This window comes from Vombatus ursinus, unplaced genomic scaffold (genome assembly GCF_900497805.2).
Source record: "Vombatus ursinus unplaced genomic scaffold, bare-nosed wombat genome assembly UNPS02014900.1, whole genome shotgun sequence".
NCBI classification, from domain to species: domain Eukaryota; kingdom Metazoa; phylum Chordata; class Mammalia; order Diprotodontia; family Vombatidae; genus Vombatus; species Vombatus ursinus.
The window spans coordinates 190,206-210,389 of record NW_020954678.1 but is presented as its reverse complement, the minus strand read 5'-3'; the positions used below and the strand labels follow the sequence as shown (position 1 = coordinate 210,389).

General features: G+C 44.2%; 2 protein-coding genes across 2 annotated transcripts in view; both read right to left on the bottom strand.

Moving 5' to 3' along the window:
• The window catches only part of CHST6 (carbohydrate sulfotransferase 6), a 9,586-nt gene extending 7,726 nt beyond the window's left edge, over window positions 1-1,860 (bottom strand). The window contains exon 1 of the mRNA XM_027843258.1: window positions 1,837-1,860. The gene's annotated coding sequence lies outside the window, so the exon portion shown is untranslated. The remainder of the gene's footprint in view (window positions 1-1,836) is intronic.
• A 2,333-nt stretch (window positions 1,861-4,193) lies between these two features.
• The window catches only part of TMEM231 (transmembrane protein 231), a 25,129-nt gene continuing 9,138 nt past the window's right edge, over window positions 4,194-20,184 (bottom strand). Inside the window, exons 3-7 of the mRNA XM_027843262.1 lie at window positions 12,059-12,187; window positions 11,274-11,417; window positions 9,097-9,178; window positions 6,680-6,785; window positions 4,194-6,275 (exon numbers count right to left, since the gene is read on the bottom strand). Of these exons, the coding sequence (XP_027699063.1) occupies window positions 6,095-6,275; window positions 6,680-6,785; window positions 9,097-9,178; window positions 11,274-11,417; window positions 12,059-12,187 (642 nt within the window). The 3' untranslated portion in view covers window positions 4,194-6,094. The remainder of the gene's footprint in view (window positions 6,276-6,679; window positions 6,786-9,096; window positions 9,179-11,273; window positions 11,418-12,058; window positions 12,188-20,184) is intronic.

Sequence of the window (20,184 nt, the reverse complement as noted above, 5' to 3'; positions counted from 1 at the left end):
AGAAAGGCTCTTTTAAGCATCCACAATCCTCTCTGCTCTGTATGACACAGCTCCCAAGGTAAGCTTTTCTCAGGAACTGATAAGCCTCCCAGGACCACAATTCTTGAGCTCTCTCCTGTCTAACTCCACACTTCCTGGGTTGATTCTCCTCATCCAACATAGCAACCTGGGAGAAAGTGCTTACCATGTATATCACTGCTTCAAACTAAAGACAGAGTACATGGGACTTGCATACAGCACAATGCACCAGTATTCAGTTCTGGGCATCCAGATGGCCCCAAGAAGAGGGAAAACCAACCTTCTCTGTCATTAGTGACAGCTTAGGCTGTCCCTAGGCTCTATGTAACATGCCCAGGGAGAAGTTACAGTCTCGTCCTGCTTTGGGATTGGGGGGGGGGGAGACTGTTACTAGATAGTATAAATAGGAACAGCCTCAGTTATACTCTTAGATGGAATCTAATTGGCCTAGTCTTGGAGCTAGTTCTCATCTGTGATTTGCCCTCCTAGCAACCTGACCAGTTCAGGCCAGTTCCTCGTTTCTACATAGAGCAGTGGGGCCCCTACACAGATATTCCCACTCTCCTTGTGCCAGTTATGAATGAGCTCACACACAAAAGGCTGGTGGGAAAGGGATCCTGGCTTCTAAAGGAGATGCCTTTCCTAGTTCACAAGGTTCTGCACTGACTTGCCAGCTGTGCCTAGCACAGAGCTCCTATTCTTATAGGCTCAGACCTGGATTCTTGTCCTGTATATACCACTAACTAGCAGTGTGTTGGGGGGAGGGAAGGGTGGCAGGGAAGAAACTCACCTCATTTTCCTGGGGTTCAGTTTTCCTACCTGTAAAATGATGGGGATGTAGTAAATGATTTCCAAGATTCCTTTCGGTAGAAAGTAAAGTCCTCATGGGCAAATAACTCCTGTAATTTGTCTTCGTATTTCCAGTGTGTGATTCAGAGTAGGCACTCAACTACTGACTTGGAAGCCAGTTCTAACACCCTATGCTTCTATAATTCTAAGAACCAGAAGGCAGTGGCGGGTCCTGTCGTTAAATACTAGAATTCTCCTTTTACGTATCCACCAAATTGGCAGCTCTTAAATAGCTACGGAATGGCTACCCACTTCACCTCATCCCAGGGTCTGCCCGTTCCCCCTCAGTCAAGGATGTCCAAAGGCACTGCCCTGTCATCTGAGGCCAGGATAAAAGGATCCCAGGAACAAGGGGTTAGGAGGGAAAGACTGGGGCATTCTCCAGGTATGGCGAGAAGTGAGAACTCCAGAGCTTAGGGACAGAGGGGATTCAGGGAGAAGGGAGAGGATCTTAGTGGAACAGGGAATGAGGAGGTCTAGAGAATGAAGAGGAGCAAGGAGAGAAGTGAAATAAATGACCCTGGGTGCCCATGGAGGAAACAGCTCCTGGCACTTAGTGGGGAGCAGAAAGAGACATCAGAAGATCCCAGAAGCACAAGAAGAGAAGCGATCTTGGGACTATGGGGGGGTAAAGTGAGGAGGGCGAGGTGCCGAAAGACATAAGAAGAGGCTGTCCTGGGACTGTCGAGAGAAGGAAGAGGCATCCAGGGGAACAGGTACATGAGGGTGCTGGAGACTGGCACTTAATACGTAGTGAACTGAATCTGGAAGAAGGGTGACAGCATTCTGGGACGCAGCGGGATCCCGGGGAGCCGAAAGAACCCCGCCCCTGCCGCCTGGGGGAAGGAGGCTGCCGCTCTTGCTGGGTGAGTGCTGGGTGCTCGGTACCGGGAGACGCCTCCGCCCCCAGCCCCCTATCCCCAGGACTGAAGGACCCCCCCCTCCACTGCCCGCCTGGTCCCACCATACCTGCTTTCAGCTCGCGGTGCCCCGAGCCCCGGGCTGCACCGCTCTGCTCTGCCCTGCCCTCCCGTCCGGGGGCCGTGGCGCCTTCTCTGCTGCGGAGCTACCACAATGAGTGGTTTTCAGACGTGGCCGCAGGACCGGCCGGGAGAGGAGGGGGGCAGGAGGGAAGGGAAGCCCGAACCCCTCCCCGCTCCCCGCTCCCCGCTCCCCGCTGCGAGGTGGGGGTGGTACTCAAGCCCGGGCAGGGAGGGGAGGAGGGCGCCGACGCGCTGTTCTGCCCTACAATGTAGACTGCCCACCTCCCTCTTCTTAGGATCCAGGAACGGCAATGCTGGACTTTAGCGGTCACCCAGCCCAAATTTGTGTATTTGAAGAAACTGAGGCCGAGAGAGGAAAAGTGATTTGGCTACTGCAGCAAACAGCAGAGCCCGACCTTCTGGACCAAAATCCAAGGCTTTTGGCCTCTCCTAGAATAGGAAGAGGGGGACGAGAGTCATCTGGGACTTCTTTCTTCCCATTCACTGTGCAGTAGAGCTGCCTCACTGAAAACCAGAGATGCGTTCTAGACTAATTCTGCTATTCAGTTACCCTCTGTCAGTAAAACGGGGGAGTTGGCCTGGATATTGTTCTGAAATCCCATTCCTCCTTCGACATTCTGTGCCCCCGGGGACGGGAGCACAGGACTTTAGAGCTAGCAATCACCTCATTTTACAAATAAGGAAATTGAGACACAGAAAGATTTAAGTCACTTGCCTCTGTTGGCACTGGCAGTATTTGAATCCAGGTCTTTCAGACCAAATGCATTGCTCAATAGGCCACCTCCCGGTTCTAGACACTTCTCCATTCATTCATCAAGTAGACTGAGTGCCTATTACGTGAAAGGGATTGTTCTCTTTTACCATTCTCCGGGAGAACCAGGTGGGTATGGGGGAGCGTGATCACCCCGACACCACACCTTGGACTAAGCAAGGCAAGGGAGAGCTGTGGAAAGGTTATGAAGTCAGCCGGAGAGCACAAAAGGCCCTTGTGAATGAAATAGGAACCCAAAGCAGTCACTGCAAAGCCCTGAGCCAAGGTGACCTGGAATAACGAGCTACCTTCCAAATCCAAATCCAGACTTCAAAACAAAACAAATGGGTCAAGAAAAAAAAAATATCTTGTTTGTGATTTCCATTGCCAGCCCCCCACCCCCCACCCCCTTCACTCTGTGCAGGCCTCTTCCCTCATTTCTCCAGGGAAAAAATTAGGTAAAACAAAACAGGAAACCGAACATGATTGGTCCCCAAAAGGTATCTCCTGGGAGAACAAGGCTAGCCGGGGCCAAGAAGGATGAAGGAGGCTACCGAGTACCTGGGTGCTTTGGCTCCCGCTGAAGGAGTCAGCTCAGGTCACTGACCTCTCACTCTGGCGCATGCTCCAAGTGTGCCAAGAACTGTGTCTTGGCACACTTACCTCCCCACATTTCTTAGCACAATGCTTAGTGCAACTTGGTGCCAAATGCATCCTTGCATTTGGTGCAATAAAGGAAATTCCTTTCCCTGTGAATAAAAGGGCAAGCCTCCCCTACCTTACTAGGATGCAGAATTTGAGTTTCTTGTAAGAAGAAATCACTTCCTCTCCGAATGCTACTTTTAGGACTCTGCCACAGCCTAAGTTGAAGGCAGTATGCTATAATTAGTGGAAGAGCCAGAGATGCAGACACTGGGATCCCACCCAGTGCACTACTGACTGGGTTATGACTAGGGCAAGACACTTCCCCTAGCCTGAAAATAGAGGGGTTCATGTTTATACTACCTACCTTACAAAGGATGTTGTGAAGGACAAATGAAATAAAGTATGTAAAGTACTTTGTAACCAGAAAGTGCTTAATATGCCTTAAGAAGAAGGCAACTACTCAGGTAAATTAGATCAGAACCTATGCCTCTGAATTGGGGAGGTAATTTAAACAAAATCAGGTTGGTTGGTTTAGTTTTTCCTAGATTATCAAGCAACGGCCTTAAATCTGTGGAGACACAGTTTCTGAGGTCAATTTAATTTTCCCCCCTCTCAGCTCCCTAAGTCTACCATGTTTCAGAACCAGAGTTCTTCCTGTCTTTAAATAATGAATGCTTCCAAAACAAAGTTGTAATTTTCCAGACTGTGGCTAGAACAGGCCATCAAGTGGAGTTAGCTGAAAACTCCCATGTTTGTTTGGGGTTGTACCTGACTGACTCGCTACACAGCCAATGCATGAGCTCCATGGGCTCTGAGAAATGAATGCCTTAACAAAGGAAGTTTACACAGAACTTAAGACTGCAGAAAAAAAAATATTCCACAAGTCCTGACATGTATATTTTGAACATTTTAATCATAAAGATACAAAATTAAGGAATTTTCACATAGTTCTTCATACATACAAATTTTGCATTAAATGTATTTAACAAAATTTTAAGTAAGGTTCATAATACCATCACCCCTCCTCTCCCCTTCCTCTCCCAATGTCTTACTGCCTTTTTTTCTTATTTGGTTTGAATCCCAGAAGTTATTTTTAGATTGTATGTGAAGAAAATCTATTCAGGCATTTTTACATTCCTAAATGTTAAAAGAAGGAAGAAAAGAACAAATTTCCAGGCGTTTCTGTGCTTGAATGAATGGAAACAGCTTTGTTTTCCCAGACTGCCATCTTGGCCAGGTCAGAATCCTGAAGAAATGGGCTTCTGAAACGAGAGCCCTTAGTCTTTCCCATAAAGTGTCAAGCGTTGAACAGGCAGCACATCGAAGCAGGCGCCTCAGGGAACAGTGGGGGCATCGATTACAAGTGGAGGACATCTTTCTAGCTCCAAACATCTCGTCAATGCCACAAGGCAAACTCCTTTACCCTTCAAAGCGTCTGTCTGTTCTCTTCAGGATGACTGGGCAGCAGCCAGTCCAATATCCCAGTCTCCCTCCTTGTCTGTTCCCATGCCAACATGTTGCAGGGAAGGTTCGTTTTTTTCTCGTCATTGAGCAATGGGCAACCAGAGCTGACAACAATGACTCTTCTGTCTTTTACTGTATCACTGAGAAGCAGAATCTACATTCCAGAGAGCGCCTGCATCTGGTAAAAGCTTCTCCTTGACTGAGGTTCACAGGATCAAAAATTTACAACTGAAAGGTACCTTAGAGATCATCTGTCCAACTTTCTCCTCAGAGACACATTTATCAGTGAGGAAACTGAGGCACAGAGAGCTTAAGTGATTAGTCAAGTCTAGATTTGAACCCAGGTCTTTGACTCCCACCCAGCCCTCCTTCCACTCTATTATGCTGTTCTGTCCTATTCTGTGTCCCGGTCTGTGCTCTCAAGATCCCCCTGAAATCCCACACCTCTAAGACCCTCTTCCTTCCAGGCCCAACTCAGAATCTGTCTTCTTCAGGGAAGCTTCCCTTCTCTCTGCCTCCTCCAATTTCTCCTAGCACGTTGCCTGGACTTCTCCTATGCACTTATCATATTCTCACTGGAATCAGAGTTATTTGTGTACTTGTCCTTCTCCAGTTATATCAAGTTCCCTGAAAGCAAGGGCCGTGCTGTATTGTGCCTTGTGCTGAGTAAGCCCTTGATAAATGTTTCATTACATTGAATTGAGATCAGACCCTCTCACGGAAGGCCAGAGGAGATGGGTGGTGGTCAGTCAGTATGCAAGCTGTATTATCAGCTGGAAAGAAAAGCAGCAGTCGTTACAATACTAGTCCCCACAGCAACACCTTATGGATTCGGCATAGGATGGGCTGAAGTATCTGTCTTCAATCCCAAGTTTCAGAGAGAGACAGAACAGTGAACAGAAGAGGACATGAATAAAAGTGTAGTCAGACTAGCCGATAAGAGGCACTTTGTTGCTTGCTGAACCAAGGGCAGGTAGGTGCCATTCCTGTCGCCAAATCTCTTACATACAGACACCTACTTCTAGTTAAAGTTCTAAATGGCAAATGTATATGAGAAAATGAGTGTTGATGATTAGCATGCCTATCATAGGACAGCCGTATGGTGAGAAACGGTTTGGGACAGGGAAAAATGCATAATGTGTGGCCTCCAGATCCAAAGAAGAAAGATCTTGGGGTCATCAAAAACGGAACACTTTTCCAAGATATCAAAAGTGGTATGTCATTGGGTTCTTCCTCATATTTGTGACTACTATAAAATGGTGGTAGGGCTCCTTCCCAAAAAGGGGCCATGCACAGACAGTTTTCTAAAGCTCACAGTGAGGTAGGCATGGCTGTGCCCAGTCATTTTTAGAGGGGGTGCTTCTTAAGATGAGTGCTCCTTATAATTTTCTACTAGGGTCATTGATCTCACAGGGACTGTGGTCACCACTTGGTTCTGAAACACAAACATCTTGATTTTTTCAAATATCCAAAGGAAGACAAGCAGAATACTGAGGTACTGGATCCAGGCAAACTTGATTGTCTCCCAGAAACCCGGCATATAGGTACTAACTGTTAAGGAACCACCAAATGTCACGCATCAATAACAGAGAGCGAAGGCTTTGTTCCAACAGGAAATAGCCAAAATGCTTCAAATATCCTTATTTAAAAGGGTAAGACAGGGATGGTCAAGATATAAATATGGATGATTCCGGCCTGAAAAACTAACTGCTAAGGGGGAAAAAATGAGGAAATTAAGTTTTTTTTCCCCCCCTTAGGGAAAAGTTGGTAGAAACCAAGTTATTTTAGTGGGACTATAAAAACATGCAGCTCAACAGGATTCCATCATTTTGAGCATCTGCCCCCACTTAACATAACTTAGGTATTCTTCCTTTCCTTTATTAGCAAAATAGAAAGTCATGGCCACTGCTGACCACTGTTATCTCATCAGGTAACCATGAAAGGATATGAAATGACCTCGACAGGATATCGAATGACAGCATTAACTATAAATGGTGCTTCTGCAGCCCTTCCCACCAGCCAAATAGGGTTGGGATCAGCCAAGAACGTGGTTACTGCAATGAAACCAGGAAGACATCTTTTAAAATGGAATATCCCCCAAAGCCCAAATCTGTTCTCATAGAGGACTCACTCCATGTCTGGGTATAGTGCTTGCTGTGTCTGGAAGCTATGGTAACAGCAGAAACACCACTGGAAAAAACATCAGCCCCTCAGTAAGGCTCCATATGCTGAGCTAAACAAAAAGGAATGGTCCCACAAGCCCATCCTCTTTAACAAATGACAACATCTTGAAGTCCTGCCATAGTGGAGAGGCTTTACATTATTCCATTTGTGCTATTAATGCTAGAAGATCCTAAGTGAGTATCTTATGCTCCCTTTATCCATCTGTGAAATACAAAGAGCAGATCCTATTTCCTTTATTTCATATAAAAGTTCTAGGAGCATTCAGAATGCTCAAGGTCCACCATACCTATAAAACCAAACTGAAGTCTTGATTCCCACTGCCCACCTCCACAATGTATGGCTCCTCCTCAATTTCCGCCCTCCTGTGCTGGCCCTCCCAGTCTCTCCTCGTCACTTGAGCCTGCCTGATCTCTCCCTGGTCTTCATCTGCTCCTCCCTCCCTTCCCTCTCTGATCCAAGCAACCCTCACAGCCTGTTTAGTCTACCTCGATACAATATTTCATGGCCGTTCCCTCTTTTCCCTTCCTGTTTGATATCGCCCTAGTTCAGGACCTCATTACCTTACTTAGATTACTTCAATAGCCTCCCATCTCTCCCCTCGCTTTTATTCAATACACTTAATTAGGTGCCCACTATGTGAAAGCTTCCTCATACACAGCCCAGCACACATCACACACCCCTGATCAAAAGCCTCCCATTGCCCCTCACTGCCTATCCAACAGAGGCCAGACGCCATCCCCTGGGATCCGAGGCCCTCTACGAGCTGGCTGCGGCCAATCTCTCCAGCCTTTGCTTACACGATTCCCCTCCACATACTCTACATATATATATTCCTGCCAAATTGGATTATGTACCTCTCCCTAATTACATCCCTTGATTTTCCCTCTCCTGCTGTTCCCTGTGCTTAGAACCAAAACCCCTGAACTTTATCTGTGGAAATCTTATCCATCCTTCAAGAGGACGTTCACCAGTTCCTCCTTGAAGTCTTTCCTGATACTCCCAAAATGATGTGTCCCTCTTTTGAACTCCTGCAGTGTTTTATCAGTCAGTCAGTAAGTCAAGCAGCATGTATTAAGCCCCTACTACATGTGCAAAGTACCGGGAATACCAAGAAAGGCAAACACATCCGAGATACACATGGTGCCAATGGACGGCAACCTCACATTACTTTCTCATGTACTCAAAACACTGTGGCCTTGTCTTCCAGTTGTAGACTTGCCTGGAGCCCTTCCCCACCCGACTCTTTCTTGGCTTTCTCATCATTTCATCCTCTGCTCCTCTCCACACACTCGGCAGTTCAGCAGCACTGCCTCCCTGCTGCTTTTCATGCCTATCTTTTACCTCCCCATCCCGAGCATTTGCCTAGGCCCTTCCTCATGCCTGCAGTGCTCTTCCTCTTGACCCATGCCTGTTCCCTTGGCTTCCTTTAAGGCTCAGCTCAAATCCCATCTTCTTCTGTCGGCCAGGCCCCTCAGCTGGTAAGTGCCCTCTCTTTTCAGATCGCCTTTTATTTTCTCTGTTTATACTATATACGTGTATCTACAAATGTATAAATATATACACATACATAAATATCTGTATCAATATATGTATATATAACTATACACACACACACACACACACACACACACACACAGTTATTTTTACATACTGTTTCCTCTACTAAAATGTAAGTTCCCAAAGGGCAGGAACTGGTTTGGTTTCTGGGGTTTTTTTTGCCTTTCTTTGTACCCCAAGTGTTTAGCACAGTGTAGGTACTTAATAAATGCTGATTAACTGACTGACTAAACACCTTCAGAACAGGAAATACATCCAACTCACTTTATATCATTCTCTCTATCTAACCCAGTGCCTCGAACATAGCAGGTGGCAGAGAACTGCTTGCTAAATGAATAAAAACATTTAAAGGGAGTAATCAAATAGACACAGGGACTTATGATCATGAACCCAAGTGAACCATTGATCGTGGAGCTGCGGTGACAACTCAGAGATCAGGCTAGGAAGAAGAGAAAGGGGAGGAAAACAAGTGCCTGGTTTGTGATCTCTGGGCCTGCCCCCTCCAGCTGCCCTACACTCATCTCTACCAGAATCCATACAGTCATTTTCCTCTTGACCTGTGAACAAACCCCTTTGAAGGGTGCCACCCCTTTCCAAAACCCTGGAACGACACTCATGACTCACCATTCCTTTCATGGTATGCAGCAACAATTTTCTTGAATCTATAGTCACTTGCAAAAATGCTTGTCCCATTGATCACTGATACCTGTGATACAACGGGTGATGTAAATATGAGTGCCAATCTTTGTCCCCAACCTTCTCCCCTTTTCCCTTCTCCTTCTCTAGGCTTTAAGTGACAGAGAGTGGCTCCTGGTTGGTATGAAACAATGATGTCTAATATACAGCTCATTCTTTGTGGTAGGCTGAGGACTTTCTTTCTCTTCATTCTTATTGCATATTCTAAGGATGAAATCTAGCTAGAAAGCCAAAACTCCCTGACTGAGGTCTCTTCATTCTGGAAGAAACATGAAACCCTTGAACTGAAAGGGGTCGGGAGTCATATACACTCTCTCACAACACGTGTCTGGCCACCCTATTTTGGAAGGCCTCCAATGATGGAGATTCTACACTGGCCCATCATGGCCTACTAGAGAGTTTAATTACGCTTACCGTCAAGAAGTTTTTCGTTTAAATGAACTCTTACTATCGCTTACACCCCCTTTCTTTCAGTCTTTTCTTTCCTGAGACAAGAAAAAAACTGATCGGCTGCTCTACTGATCTACTTTAAATCACGGGATAACAGATTTTAGCTGCAAGGAGTCTTAGAAATCAACAAGTCCAATTCTGTCTTTTTACAGAGAGGGAAAGTGAGGCCCAAGAGGGTGCCTTGCCCAGGCTAGAAAATGAGTAAGGTAGGAGAGAAGGTCAAGTTTTTCTGAACCCAACCTCAGTAACCTACCCACTGATCCATCTCACTTCTTGTAATGCCTCTCTATCTTTTCTTATTTTTTTGGAGGGGGGAAGGGTGAGGTAATCGGGGTTAAGTGACTCGCCCAGGGTCACACAGCTGGTAAGTGTCAAGTGTCTAGTCTGAGACTGGATTTGAACTCAGGTCTCCTGACTCCAGGGCCGGTGCTCTATTTACTGCACCATCTAGCTGCCCCTTGTAATGCCTCTCTAAACAAAATCAATTCCTTAACTTTTCTTAATATATTTATTTCCCAGATCCTTCTCATTTTTCTTGCTCTTTCCTGGACACTTCCCAATTTCTTCATATCACCTTTAAAATGAAAAGGTCAAAACTTTCTAATAATTGAACATAGAATTTCTGAGCTGGCAAGGACCTCAAAAAGTATCTAGTCTAATCCCCTCATTTTAAAGATTCAGAATGTGCAGTCCACAGTGCTGGTGACTGGGTCTGGAACAGGCCTTGCACAGTTTATGAGGCTGTCTCTCTCCCCATGGGAGGGTTCCCCCATCCCACGTCCCAGAATTGTTTTCAGGCTGAGTGTACACGCTGCCCTCCTCCAGCCAGTACCTGTAACACCTCATTGACCAACCCCCTCCAGGGCCCAGAGCACACAAAGGGTGGGGAAGGGGAAGGGCTTCATTTTCAGGGAAGCTGAGGCAGCCATGAGACATTGTTGCTTAGAATACCCGTGGGAGTATTTGCTTTTTCCTATTTTCAAACTGGAAAATTGTATTCTGCTAAAGGTAAATGCAAATTTAAAAAACCCTTGCAGGCTAGATGTTAGATAACACTTGCCCAAGGTTACACAAGCAGCCAGGGGCAGAACAAGATTGGAAGGCGGGTCTGTTGATGCCCAGGCCAATGCTCTCCCCACTGTGCTACACTGTCTTCCACAGGCAGACAATATCATGCTGAGGATCATGCTGGGGAAAGGATCACTTGACTTCACTGCCATGTCATGTTACAGTCAGTCCTGCGATATATAGTCTGGACCAACTTAGCTTTTAAAAACTATGATTAGATGCTGTTTACCCATATTCAGCTTGTGGTCCACAATGACCTCGAGTTTCTCCACATCCAGTGTCACTGCTGCCTGGCTTGAGGTGCCTAAATAAGTCTCCCTACACTTGTCCTTCCTGACCTTCATTAGCTATAATTTCTCTTCAACATTTCAGCATCACTCTGAATGCATCCAGCTTTTACGGTAGTGCACACGTGTCCTGCTGCACCCCTCTACCCCCTTGTCTATTCATACTATACACTGCAATTGCTGGTGAGTATTCCAGGCTGCCCCCTGTCGCCCAAAGGAAAATATCTGCAACATTCATTTTCTCAGTAAACAGTAACTAACAAAGACAGCAGAACTCAGAAAGAAAGAGAAAGCGCTTACATTGTATCTGTTATCTAGCCCACGATATTTCAAAGGCTGCCTCTGTTGCAGCCTCAGGTCTCCATTGACACATACTTGGGCACCTGGGATAGGGAAGGATGACTGGAGAAAAGCCATGCTCTGCATCACAAATCTTGACATCCTCTGAAAGAACGATTTATGAGAGACAACTAAGCCGTGGCCGAATCTTCAAGGGCTCGAGTTCTAGAAGCCAGTGACCACTGGCTGCTCTGTTCCTCTTCCTACAGAAGCACTTGGCCAATGAATGTTCCCAGCTCAGATGATCCGGCAGGGCTTCTTAAACCTTTTTTTTGGTAGGGTTTGTTAGCCATTGTGTGTCTTGAGGGCACACGCAGTGCAAAGTGCGCGTGCTGCGTGTTCAGAAGCAGGGCTGCAGTGAAGTTGCGCAATGAATGCAACACGGGCCAGCACTGCTAGAAACACCTTGGATTCATTACGCATTGGATTCTTAATTAATTTTTGGTCATTGTGCATTCAGAAACTTTTTATTGTTGCCCATATGGGGTCCTGACCCATAGTTTAAGAAGGTCTGATCTACAGAACCAAATGGGACAAGTTCATTAAAGCCCAAACTAGACCAGAAAAGAAGCTCAGAACAGCCAAGGTTCTAGTAAAAGGCGGAAAGAGGCCCTGGTCCCTCCAACCACAGACTTTTTTTTTCTCTGCTCTACAGAGGGTGGGGCTGAAGTAGGAAATGCAGCAGGGATGGGATTCCCTAAGACTCACCCCTCCCTCCCCGAGGCCAAGGCTTGAAAGTCACTTACAGTCAGCTGGTAAGAAAAGGTCAGAATAAGCTGGACCCCAAGGACATGCTCAGTAGGCTTCAGTGGAAGCTCCAATCTGAAATGTAACACATCCATTTTCCCATCCTGGTTCTTGTCTTCTTCTCTGGCCTGGAAGACATTACAATCCAGCCCTTAATCCACTTAAAAAGAATCACAAACATACGTACCCAGATATGTCCAAAATCAACTTTGGCCCCTCTACTCACCACCTCTATCCCCAGTGCCCCATGAGAAAACAGAATGCAGTTGTACTTTTTCTTATATCAAAATACAAAAAGTACTTAAAGTACATTGGCTACAGTATCACCGAAATGCTGCCTCCTAGTAACCAAGAACTAGCAACAGTCAAAGGAGGATGATAAGATAGCTAGATTTCTGAAGTGGCCCTACAGAGCTGTCAGTGCTACCAGAAAGGCGATGTTAAGAGGTGTGTGACTCTTTTGTACTAAGTCCTTCGAGGGCAGACACTTGATTTGTACAGAGTCCAGCTCATACCACTAGCAGACAAGCACCAAATAAATCAGGATAATCAGGATATTTCTGTGTGATGTACAGATGCAGCTCTTCCTATGAGTGGCCAATCACTGAGCAGGACTCAAACCTCTACCTGGGGAGTCCACTGTCTCTAATTTATCACTGTTGTTAAAAACCAAAAAAGAAAAGTTTTACACCAGAGGGCAGGAAACTGATTAAAGTTTCAGTTCCAACTGGTTCAAATCAAACTGTAGTAGCTAGAAAGACAAATAAAGACAGGCTATATGGCGGGGTGCTGGGGGCGTGAATCCTTAATTCCAATAGCTAATTTGTGTTTCAGGGCACTCAGAAAAATCTAGTTTGCATCTTCCTTTGGATAAGAAATTGCTTTATGTAGTGGAAGAAGAACAAAGCCCTAAGCACACAAAACACGGCCTAAGAAGTGCCTTCACATCCATTCTCTCATTTGATTCTAACATAAAACTTGATCCGGTGTGGAAACACATGGAGAGACTATCATGCCCATTTACAGATGACAAAACTGAGGTGTGGAGAGGTTAGAAAACTTGCCCATGGTCACACCATAAGGTAAAGGTCAGAGCTGAAACTGGAACCCAGATTTGGCTCCAGGATTCAGAGAATTTTTTCAGATATGAAAGGGCCTTAGTAATACATTAGTCCAATTTCCTCATTTTACATAAGAGGAAACTGAGGAAGAGTTAGGTGGAGTGACTTTACCAAAGTCATAGTGAGTTTGAAACAGAGTTGGGACTAGGATTTGAATCTCCCAGCTCCTGTCACTGTTCTTTCCTCTATGCTGCACGCGTACCCAAGTTCTGGAGGATCTGGCTTCAGAGTCAGAGAGAACAGTTTTTCTTTATATAATATCATTCTAAAGTAGCTCATATGTCAAAATAGCACCTAATAAAAAAAAAAAGGCCAGGCATCGACAGATGTGACCAATGTTCTCCCATTCTAACTTAGAAAGATGAAGTTTTCTAGAGAGGTGATGTGTAAATTCTCCCCCATCCGGGATCATTTCTCACTAGGCTTATTTATGCTCTCCTACCTGTCATTCCTCATAGCCAGTGAAGCTAAGAAATCTCTCCAGCCTCTCAATATTCTGTGGCGACCAGTCTTTTGGTCCCCAACCAAAAAGAGGGGGAGTTGCTCCTTGCCTTTTAGATCTTTTAAATCCTTAGCATTCTCCACCCATTTTCCTATATCCTGACCTAGACTTTCTCTAGTCCTATATATTCTTTCAAGAGATAAGGTGGATTTGGAGCTCCTCAAATCCTGTTAAGTGAAATGCTGGCTTAGTGATTTTAAAAGAATCAAGTCACAGATGCTACAAAACATCATCTTCATCATTCAATAATAATAATAGCTAACCTTTCTACAATGCATTAAAGTTTGCAGGGGCAGCTAGGTGGCGCAGTGGATAGACCACCAGCCTTGAAGTCAGTCTTGAAGACCTGAGTTCAAATTTGGCCTCAGACACTTGACACTTAATAGCTGTGTGAACCTGGGCAAGTCACTTAACCACATCCCCTAGCCAAAATAAAATAAAGTTTGCAAAGCACTTAACAAATCTTATTTAATCCTCATAATAACCGTGGGAGATAAGATATCCAGGGATAAGGAAGATAATATCCCCATTTTATAGATAAGGAAACTGAGGGAGAGAGATTGAGTGACTTACACAGTTAATTAAGTGCCTGAGGCAGGATTCAAGCCCACCACATTACCTCATCCCCACTCAAAGTTAAGCTAAGGAAACTAGCACAGGAATGTCCCATTCCTGCCAGAGGCACCTCCCCAAATGAGTATCTTCAGTTTGCTTCTTGCTGGACAAACCCTTCTTTAAGGAACCCTCTTCTTAGCTCCTGAGGAAGCCCGCCATGTCCAGGAGCCTCATGCCTGGCTCGTTACAGGTGAAGAAAACTTGGTTTATTCAGAATGGTGAAAGAATATCGTTTCATCCTATTAAGGAAAACTTTCAAGAAGGAAATTGTTTAACTCCTTCTTACAAGCAAATCACTGGCCCCTCAACCACCTGCTTCTTTAACCCTGCACTATGCCTTCCAGAAACAGGACAAGGGGAAGCAGGCCATTTATGGTGAGAAGACATAAATCCATGATGGACACAGGCCTGGAAAGAAGCACAGAACAGAAGAGAATGAAGCTTTGATTTGGTGTCCCTGTTGTGACGAAAAGTCCTGGCCCTGCTTGCAAATGCTTACCAACAACCTTTGAGGTTTGGTACCAAGCATTAATCAGTCTGTGACCAGTGAATTTACTATAGAAAAAGGCCCTAGTGCATGTGCACACCTGCACACACAAACACCTGTATCAGCACAGTAACAAGGAGAAAAAATAAGTGCACTGAAGGGGGAGCCCTCTAAGCAACTGGTAACAGCTGCTCTCCAGGTGAGGGACCAGCCTTCGGAAGATGAGATGATGAACAAAGACTAAAAGAATGCATTTCCTTATGAATAACGTCATTAGCATCCATGTTATTCCAGCTTGTCCCATTGCATTGTGTCTTAGACTCGCCTTTGCTGCGGACACATTGCGTCCCCCCATGGGAAGGGGGGGGTAGGTGGCTCCCAGAGGACAAGCCTCTGTGCTTCTGTTCCCCTGTGGTGTCAGTGCTCTTCTTCTCAAATGATCATATATTTACTTATCTACATGCATGCTGGATTCCCCTTTTCAAGTTTATGCAATGCCCCCTGCCGCCCATATACATTTCTTTTGGGCACGGACTGGTTTTGTCTAGCCTTAATATTATAAGCATGGAGCACCATGCCTTGCACACAGCAAGTAAAACTCAATAAACACTCTCTGACCTGAATTCTTGGATTGAAATATTCAGAAAAGCCTGGGAGAGAGGGGGACAGACTAAACTATTTACCAAATTTTAAAAGAGAGGAAGCTAAATTCTTAGAATTTTACTGAATCTCTGTTTTATGACCAATTACTATGTTTCCCATGACAATTCTTCATAATTTTTTTGTAGTTTTGCTGTAAATTAAGCATGCCATTGAAGCCCTTCTGAAACACCTATAGCCTTAAAATTGCAGCTGTTTGACTTGCTGCCATTATCTCAAGAGCACTGACAAGACCGTAATTTGGGAGAATAAAGTCAGAAAGTTTACATTTCCAACTTCACAGCAAGTAAGAGATAAGCCTGGAAGGGTCAGAGGCAAAAGAGGTAAGTAGTAATGGCAGGTGATGCCTTCCTTTGAGGCACCAGGAGAGCTCCAGTCTGCTGTTCTGCATCATGAACACAAGGCCTGGCAGAGATCTCCCAAGACTAGTCAATCTTGATGACTGCTACCCAATCCTGATGAATCATGTGTGTACAAATAATACCGTCAGAAGGAATCTAGAAAGCAAGGCTAAAGATTATCAAATTCTGGGCAAAGATTTGCAGACCTCGGGGGCACAGGTGGTATTTTCATTAGCACTGTTGATCAAAGACCAGAGCTACAGATGATTTGGGAAATGAACAGCTGGTCAGGAAGACAGTGGATGAGAATGGGATTTAGACGTCTGGAAAATACAGGAACGACAGACTCTTAGCCAGGGACGAGGGGTAGCTATTAAGGGCTGGGATGAATGTATTTGACTGAAATTTTGCAATTGTGATCAAAAGGGCCTTAAAACAAAAAGTAGAGAAGGAGGAAAACACCCATGTATATCCACCAAGCTGACACCACAGAGAATAGTTACAGTGAAGAAAGTACATCAGCAGAGATGCCGTTAAGTTCACAAAAGTCAAAATTTAAGAACTGGGGTCAGAAATCTCAAAGCCTCAGTTATCAATGCACAAATGCACCGTGTATTTTTAATAATCAAGGTGACTTAGAGATCCTAGCACAAGCAGGCAAAATTGATCCCTTGGGATATCACTAAGACTCGGTGGTGTGAGACTAACACATGGTTCTGAGAGGGTTACTTATTTAAAAGCAATAGGATAAGTAAAGAGGTGGGAGGTGGAGGGAGGAGGCTGAATACATGACGTGTTAAGAAGATTTACTTGTGAGAAAATCCAGGTAGATGAAGATAAAGGAGCAACACACATTGTTACTGGACTACACTACAGACTGCCTGGACAGAAAGAAGAAAGAGATGAAGAGTTCAGAAAATACAGAGGCAAGAAATAGGAGTGAAAGGAGACTTATCTATTGTCTCCTTGCAGTCTTTAATACTACCCATCACCCTCTTCTTGACACTTTATTCTCTCTAGATTTTCATGACACTGTTCTCTCCCAGTTCTCCTACCTGTGGGACTGCTCCTTCTCAAGTCTCCTTTGTTGGATATACATCGACGTCATGCCCAATGACTGTTGGTGTCCCCCAAGGCCCTTTCTCTTCTTTCTCTATACTATTTCACTTGATGATCTCATCAGTTGTCATGGATTCAATTATCATTTCTTATACAGATAATTCTCAGATCTATTGATCTAGCCCCAATCTCTCTCCTGACCTGTCTCACATCTCCATCTGCCCATTGGATATCTCAAACTAAATGTTTCAGAGACATAAACTCAACACGTTTCAAACTAAACCCATTTTTTCCCCCAAAGCCCTCTCCTCCTGTCTTCCTTATTACCAACGAGGGCACCACCCACCACCCAACTACGTGTTATCCTTGACTCCTCCCTCTCTTTCATACTCCATATCTATCACCTGTCAAGTCTTGTCATTTCTGTCTCTTATATATGCCCCCCCTCCATCAACACTGCCATCACCCTGGTGCAGGCCCTCGTTATCTCATTCCTGCACTACTACAATAGCCTGCTGGTTGATCTCCTGGCCTAGAGTCCCACCCCAGTCAAATTCATCCTCCACTCAGCTGTCAAATTAATCTTCCTAAAGGGTTGGTTAGTCTGACCATGTCATCCTCCAATTCAATAATCTCCAGTAGTTCCTTATTCCCTCCAAGATCAGATATAAAACCCTGTTTGGATTTCAAAGTCCTTCACAATCTGATCCCTTCGTGACTCTCCAGTCTTCTCACACCTTACTGTCTTCCACATATTCTTTGATCCCATGGCCCGGTCCTCCTTGCTGTTCCTAGAACCTGAGTCTTCATGTCCAGACTCTAAACATATGCATTGGCTGTTCCCCATGCCTAGTACTCTCTCCCTCCTCAACCCCACCTCTAAGCTTCCCCAGCTTCCTTCAAACCTCAGCTAAAGTCACAGCTTCAGCAAAAAGCCTTTCCCAGTCTTCTTTTAATCTTAGTCCCTGTCCCCTAAAACTATCCCGAATTTATCCTGTATATATCGTTCGCATATAATTATTTCATGTTATCTCCCCCAGTAGACTGTGAGTTCCTTGAGAACAATGACTAGTTTTTGCTTTTCTTTCTACCCCTACCACTTCCCCTCATAATCAATGCTTAAAGATTGACTTCAATTTCTGGGTCTCCTGGGAAAGATCTTTCTCGCCAAAAGCAGAGAAGCTAATAACTTCCTAGCTTATCTTAATAATAATTTTATCCCTCCAAAAGACTCATGATAGAAAATGCTATCCACATCCAGAAAAAGAACCATGGAGTCTGAATGCAGATCAAAACATACTATTTGTTCTCTCTCTTTTTTTTTTGTTTTTTCTTTCTCGTGGTTCTTCCCATTGGTTCTAATTTTTCTTTACAACACAGCTAATGTGAAAACATGTTTAATCATGAATGTATATGCAGAGCCTATATCAGAGCGAGACAGGGGGAGAAAATTTGAAACTCAAAATCTTATGGAAGTAAATATTGAAAATGAAAAATAAATAATAACAATAATAATAATTTTATCCTTCTACAGTAGAGGAATCAACAAGACTATCTGCTATAATGGACCTAATCTCACTAATGGGAGGAACTGGCCGCTGAAATAGAAGTGATGGGAACCTTGGGGGACAAGTGGTCCCTTCTACTGGAATCTGTGCTAAGAGAAGAAGACAAAAGCTAGGCATGAACATTTAATTTTTGAAGGGCAGATTGCAAAGGTCTCACAGAAAGGAAAAATTGGATACTATGAATTAAACTCCACAGAGAAAGTCAGTCCAGAAGAGATGGGAAGCTTTCAAGAAGGAAATTCTGAAGACACAAAGAGAAAAAATTCTCACGAGGTATATAAATACAGCTCTCTAAAGAGACTGATGTGGATGAACAGAGAATTCACAGATCAAAACAAAATTTTAAAAGACAAGTACAGAAGGAAGAAGCAGCTCTAAGTTGTGAAAAAATGGCAACAGTTTTGTTAGAACAGTGTCAAGAATGTTTACGCTCAGAATCAATGAGGAAAGAAATCTGTGGGGAAAAAAATATAATTTTTAAAAGCTATACTGGGGAAAAGAGGAAAATCAAAGCAGGGAAAGAATGAAGATAATTGACAAAAGACTCAAGACAGAGCTGCTTAACTTGTATTTAACTTCTGTTTTCACTTCCAAAGACAATCATCATCAGACTGAACAGAACAAAAAGGGCTAAGCTGAAACACAGTGTTCTTTGAAAGATCATTGAAAATGGTAGAGATGCCTTAGGACTGAAGGACAAATATTACTGGAATTTGAGCCTGCAAGCTATAGGCCAGTGAGCTTGATTTCTATTCCTGGCAAAATTTTTTATTTTATTATTAGAGGAACAGTTAGTGAACACTGATAAAAAGAAATGGTGATCACAAAGTGCCAGCAACATAACTTTTTTACAGCAGCAGTGTAAATAATGTGTGCTCATCAATTAGGGAATGGCTAAACAAATTTTGGCATAGGAATAAAATGGAATATTACTGCACTAGAAGATACAATGTATATGAAGAAGAGAAGCATGGGAAGCCATGAACTGAAGCAGAATGAAGTAAGCAGAATGGAGAACACGTTTTACACAATGACCGCAACAATGTAAATGGAAAGCACAACAATAACACCCAAATGAAATGCTATAATTACAATGACCCTTCTTGGTCCTGGAAAAGGATTGAGAAAAATGTATTCCCTCCCTTCTTGGAGATGTGGAACACTGCATTGCTGTTAGACTTGGTGCAGGAGGAAGTGGCCAGCTTTGACGCACTGCCTTTTTCTTTCTTTCTTTTTTATTCATTGCTACCTTTAGAGATGCCTTATTACTTGGGGGATGGGATATATTCACGACAAATGAAAGTGAAGAAAAAAACCAAAAGATATCAATAAAAAATAAGCTCACACAGTTAAATTGGCTTTATCAGGGACGAGCCATACTAGATGAACTTTTTTTTTTTTTTTAAAAAAACAAAAGTTATCAGATGGGTGGATCAGGGAAATGCAATAGTACAGATTGTTCATGTGTACAAGATGGTGGTATGTGGGCTAGTTGATAGCAGACTTGTATGGACTCAAAATCTACAGAACAGTCAGACCCAAAGAACAATCATTAACAGTTTGATGTCAACCTGAAAGGTCTCAAGTAAAATATCCTGGAACCCAAGCTTGCTGTCTTGTGCTATTCAAGATTTTTAGCAGCTAGGGGCAGCTAGGTGGCACAGTGAATAGAGCACTGGCTCTGGAGTAAGGAGGACCTGAGTTCAAATCCCGCCTCAGACACATAACACTAGCTGTGTGACTCTGGGCAAGTCACTTAACCCCAACTGCCT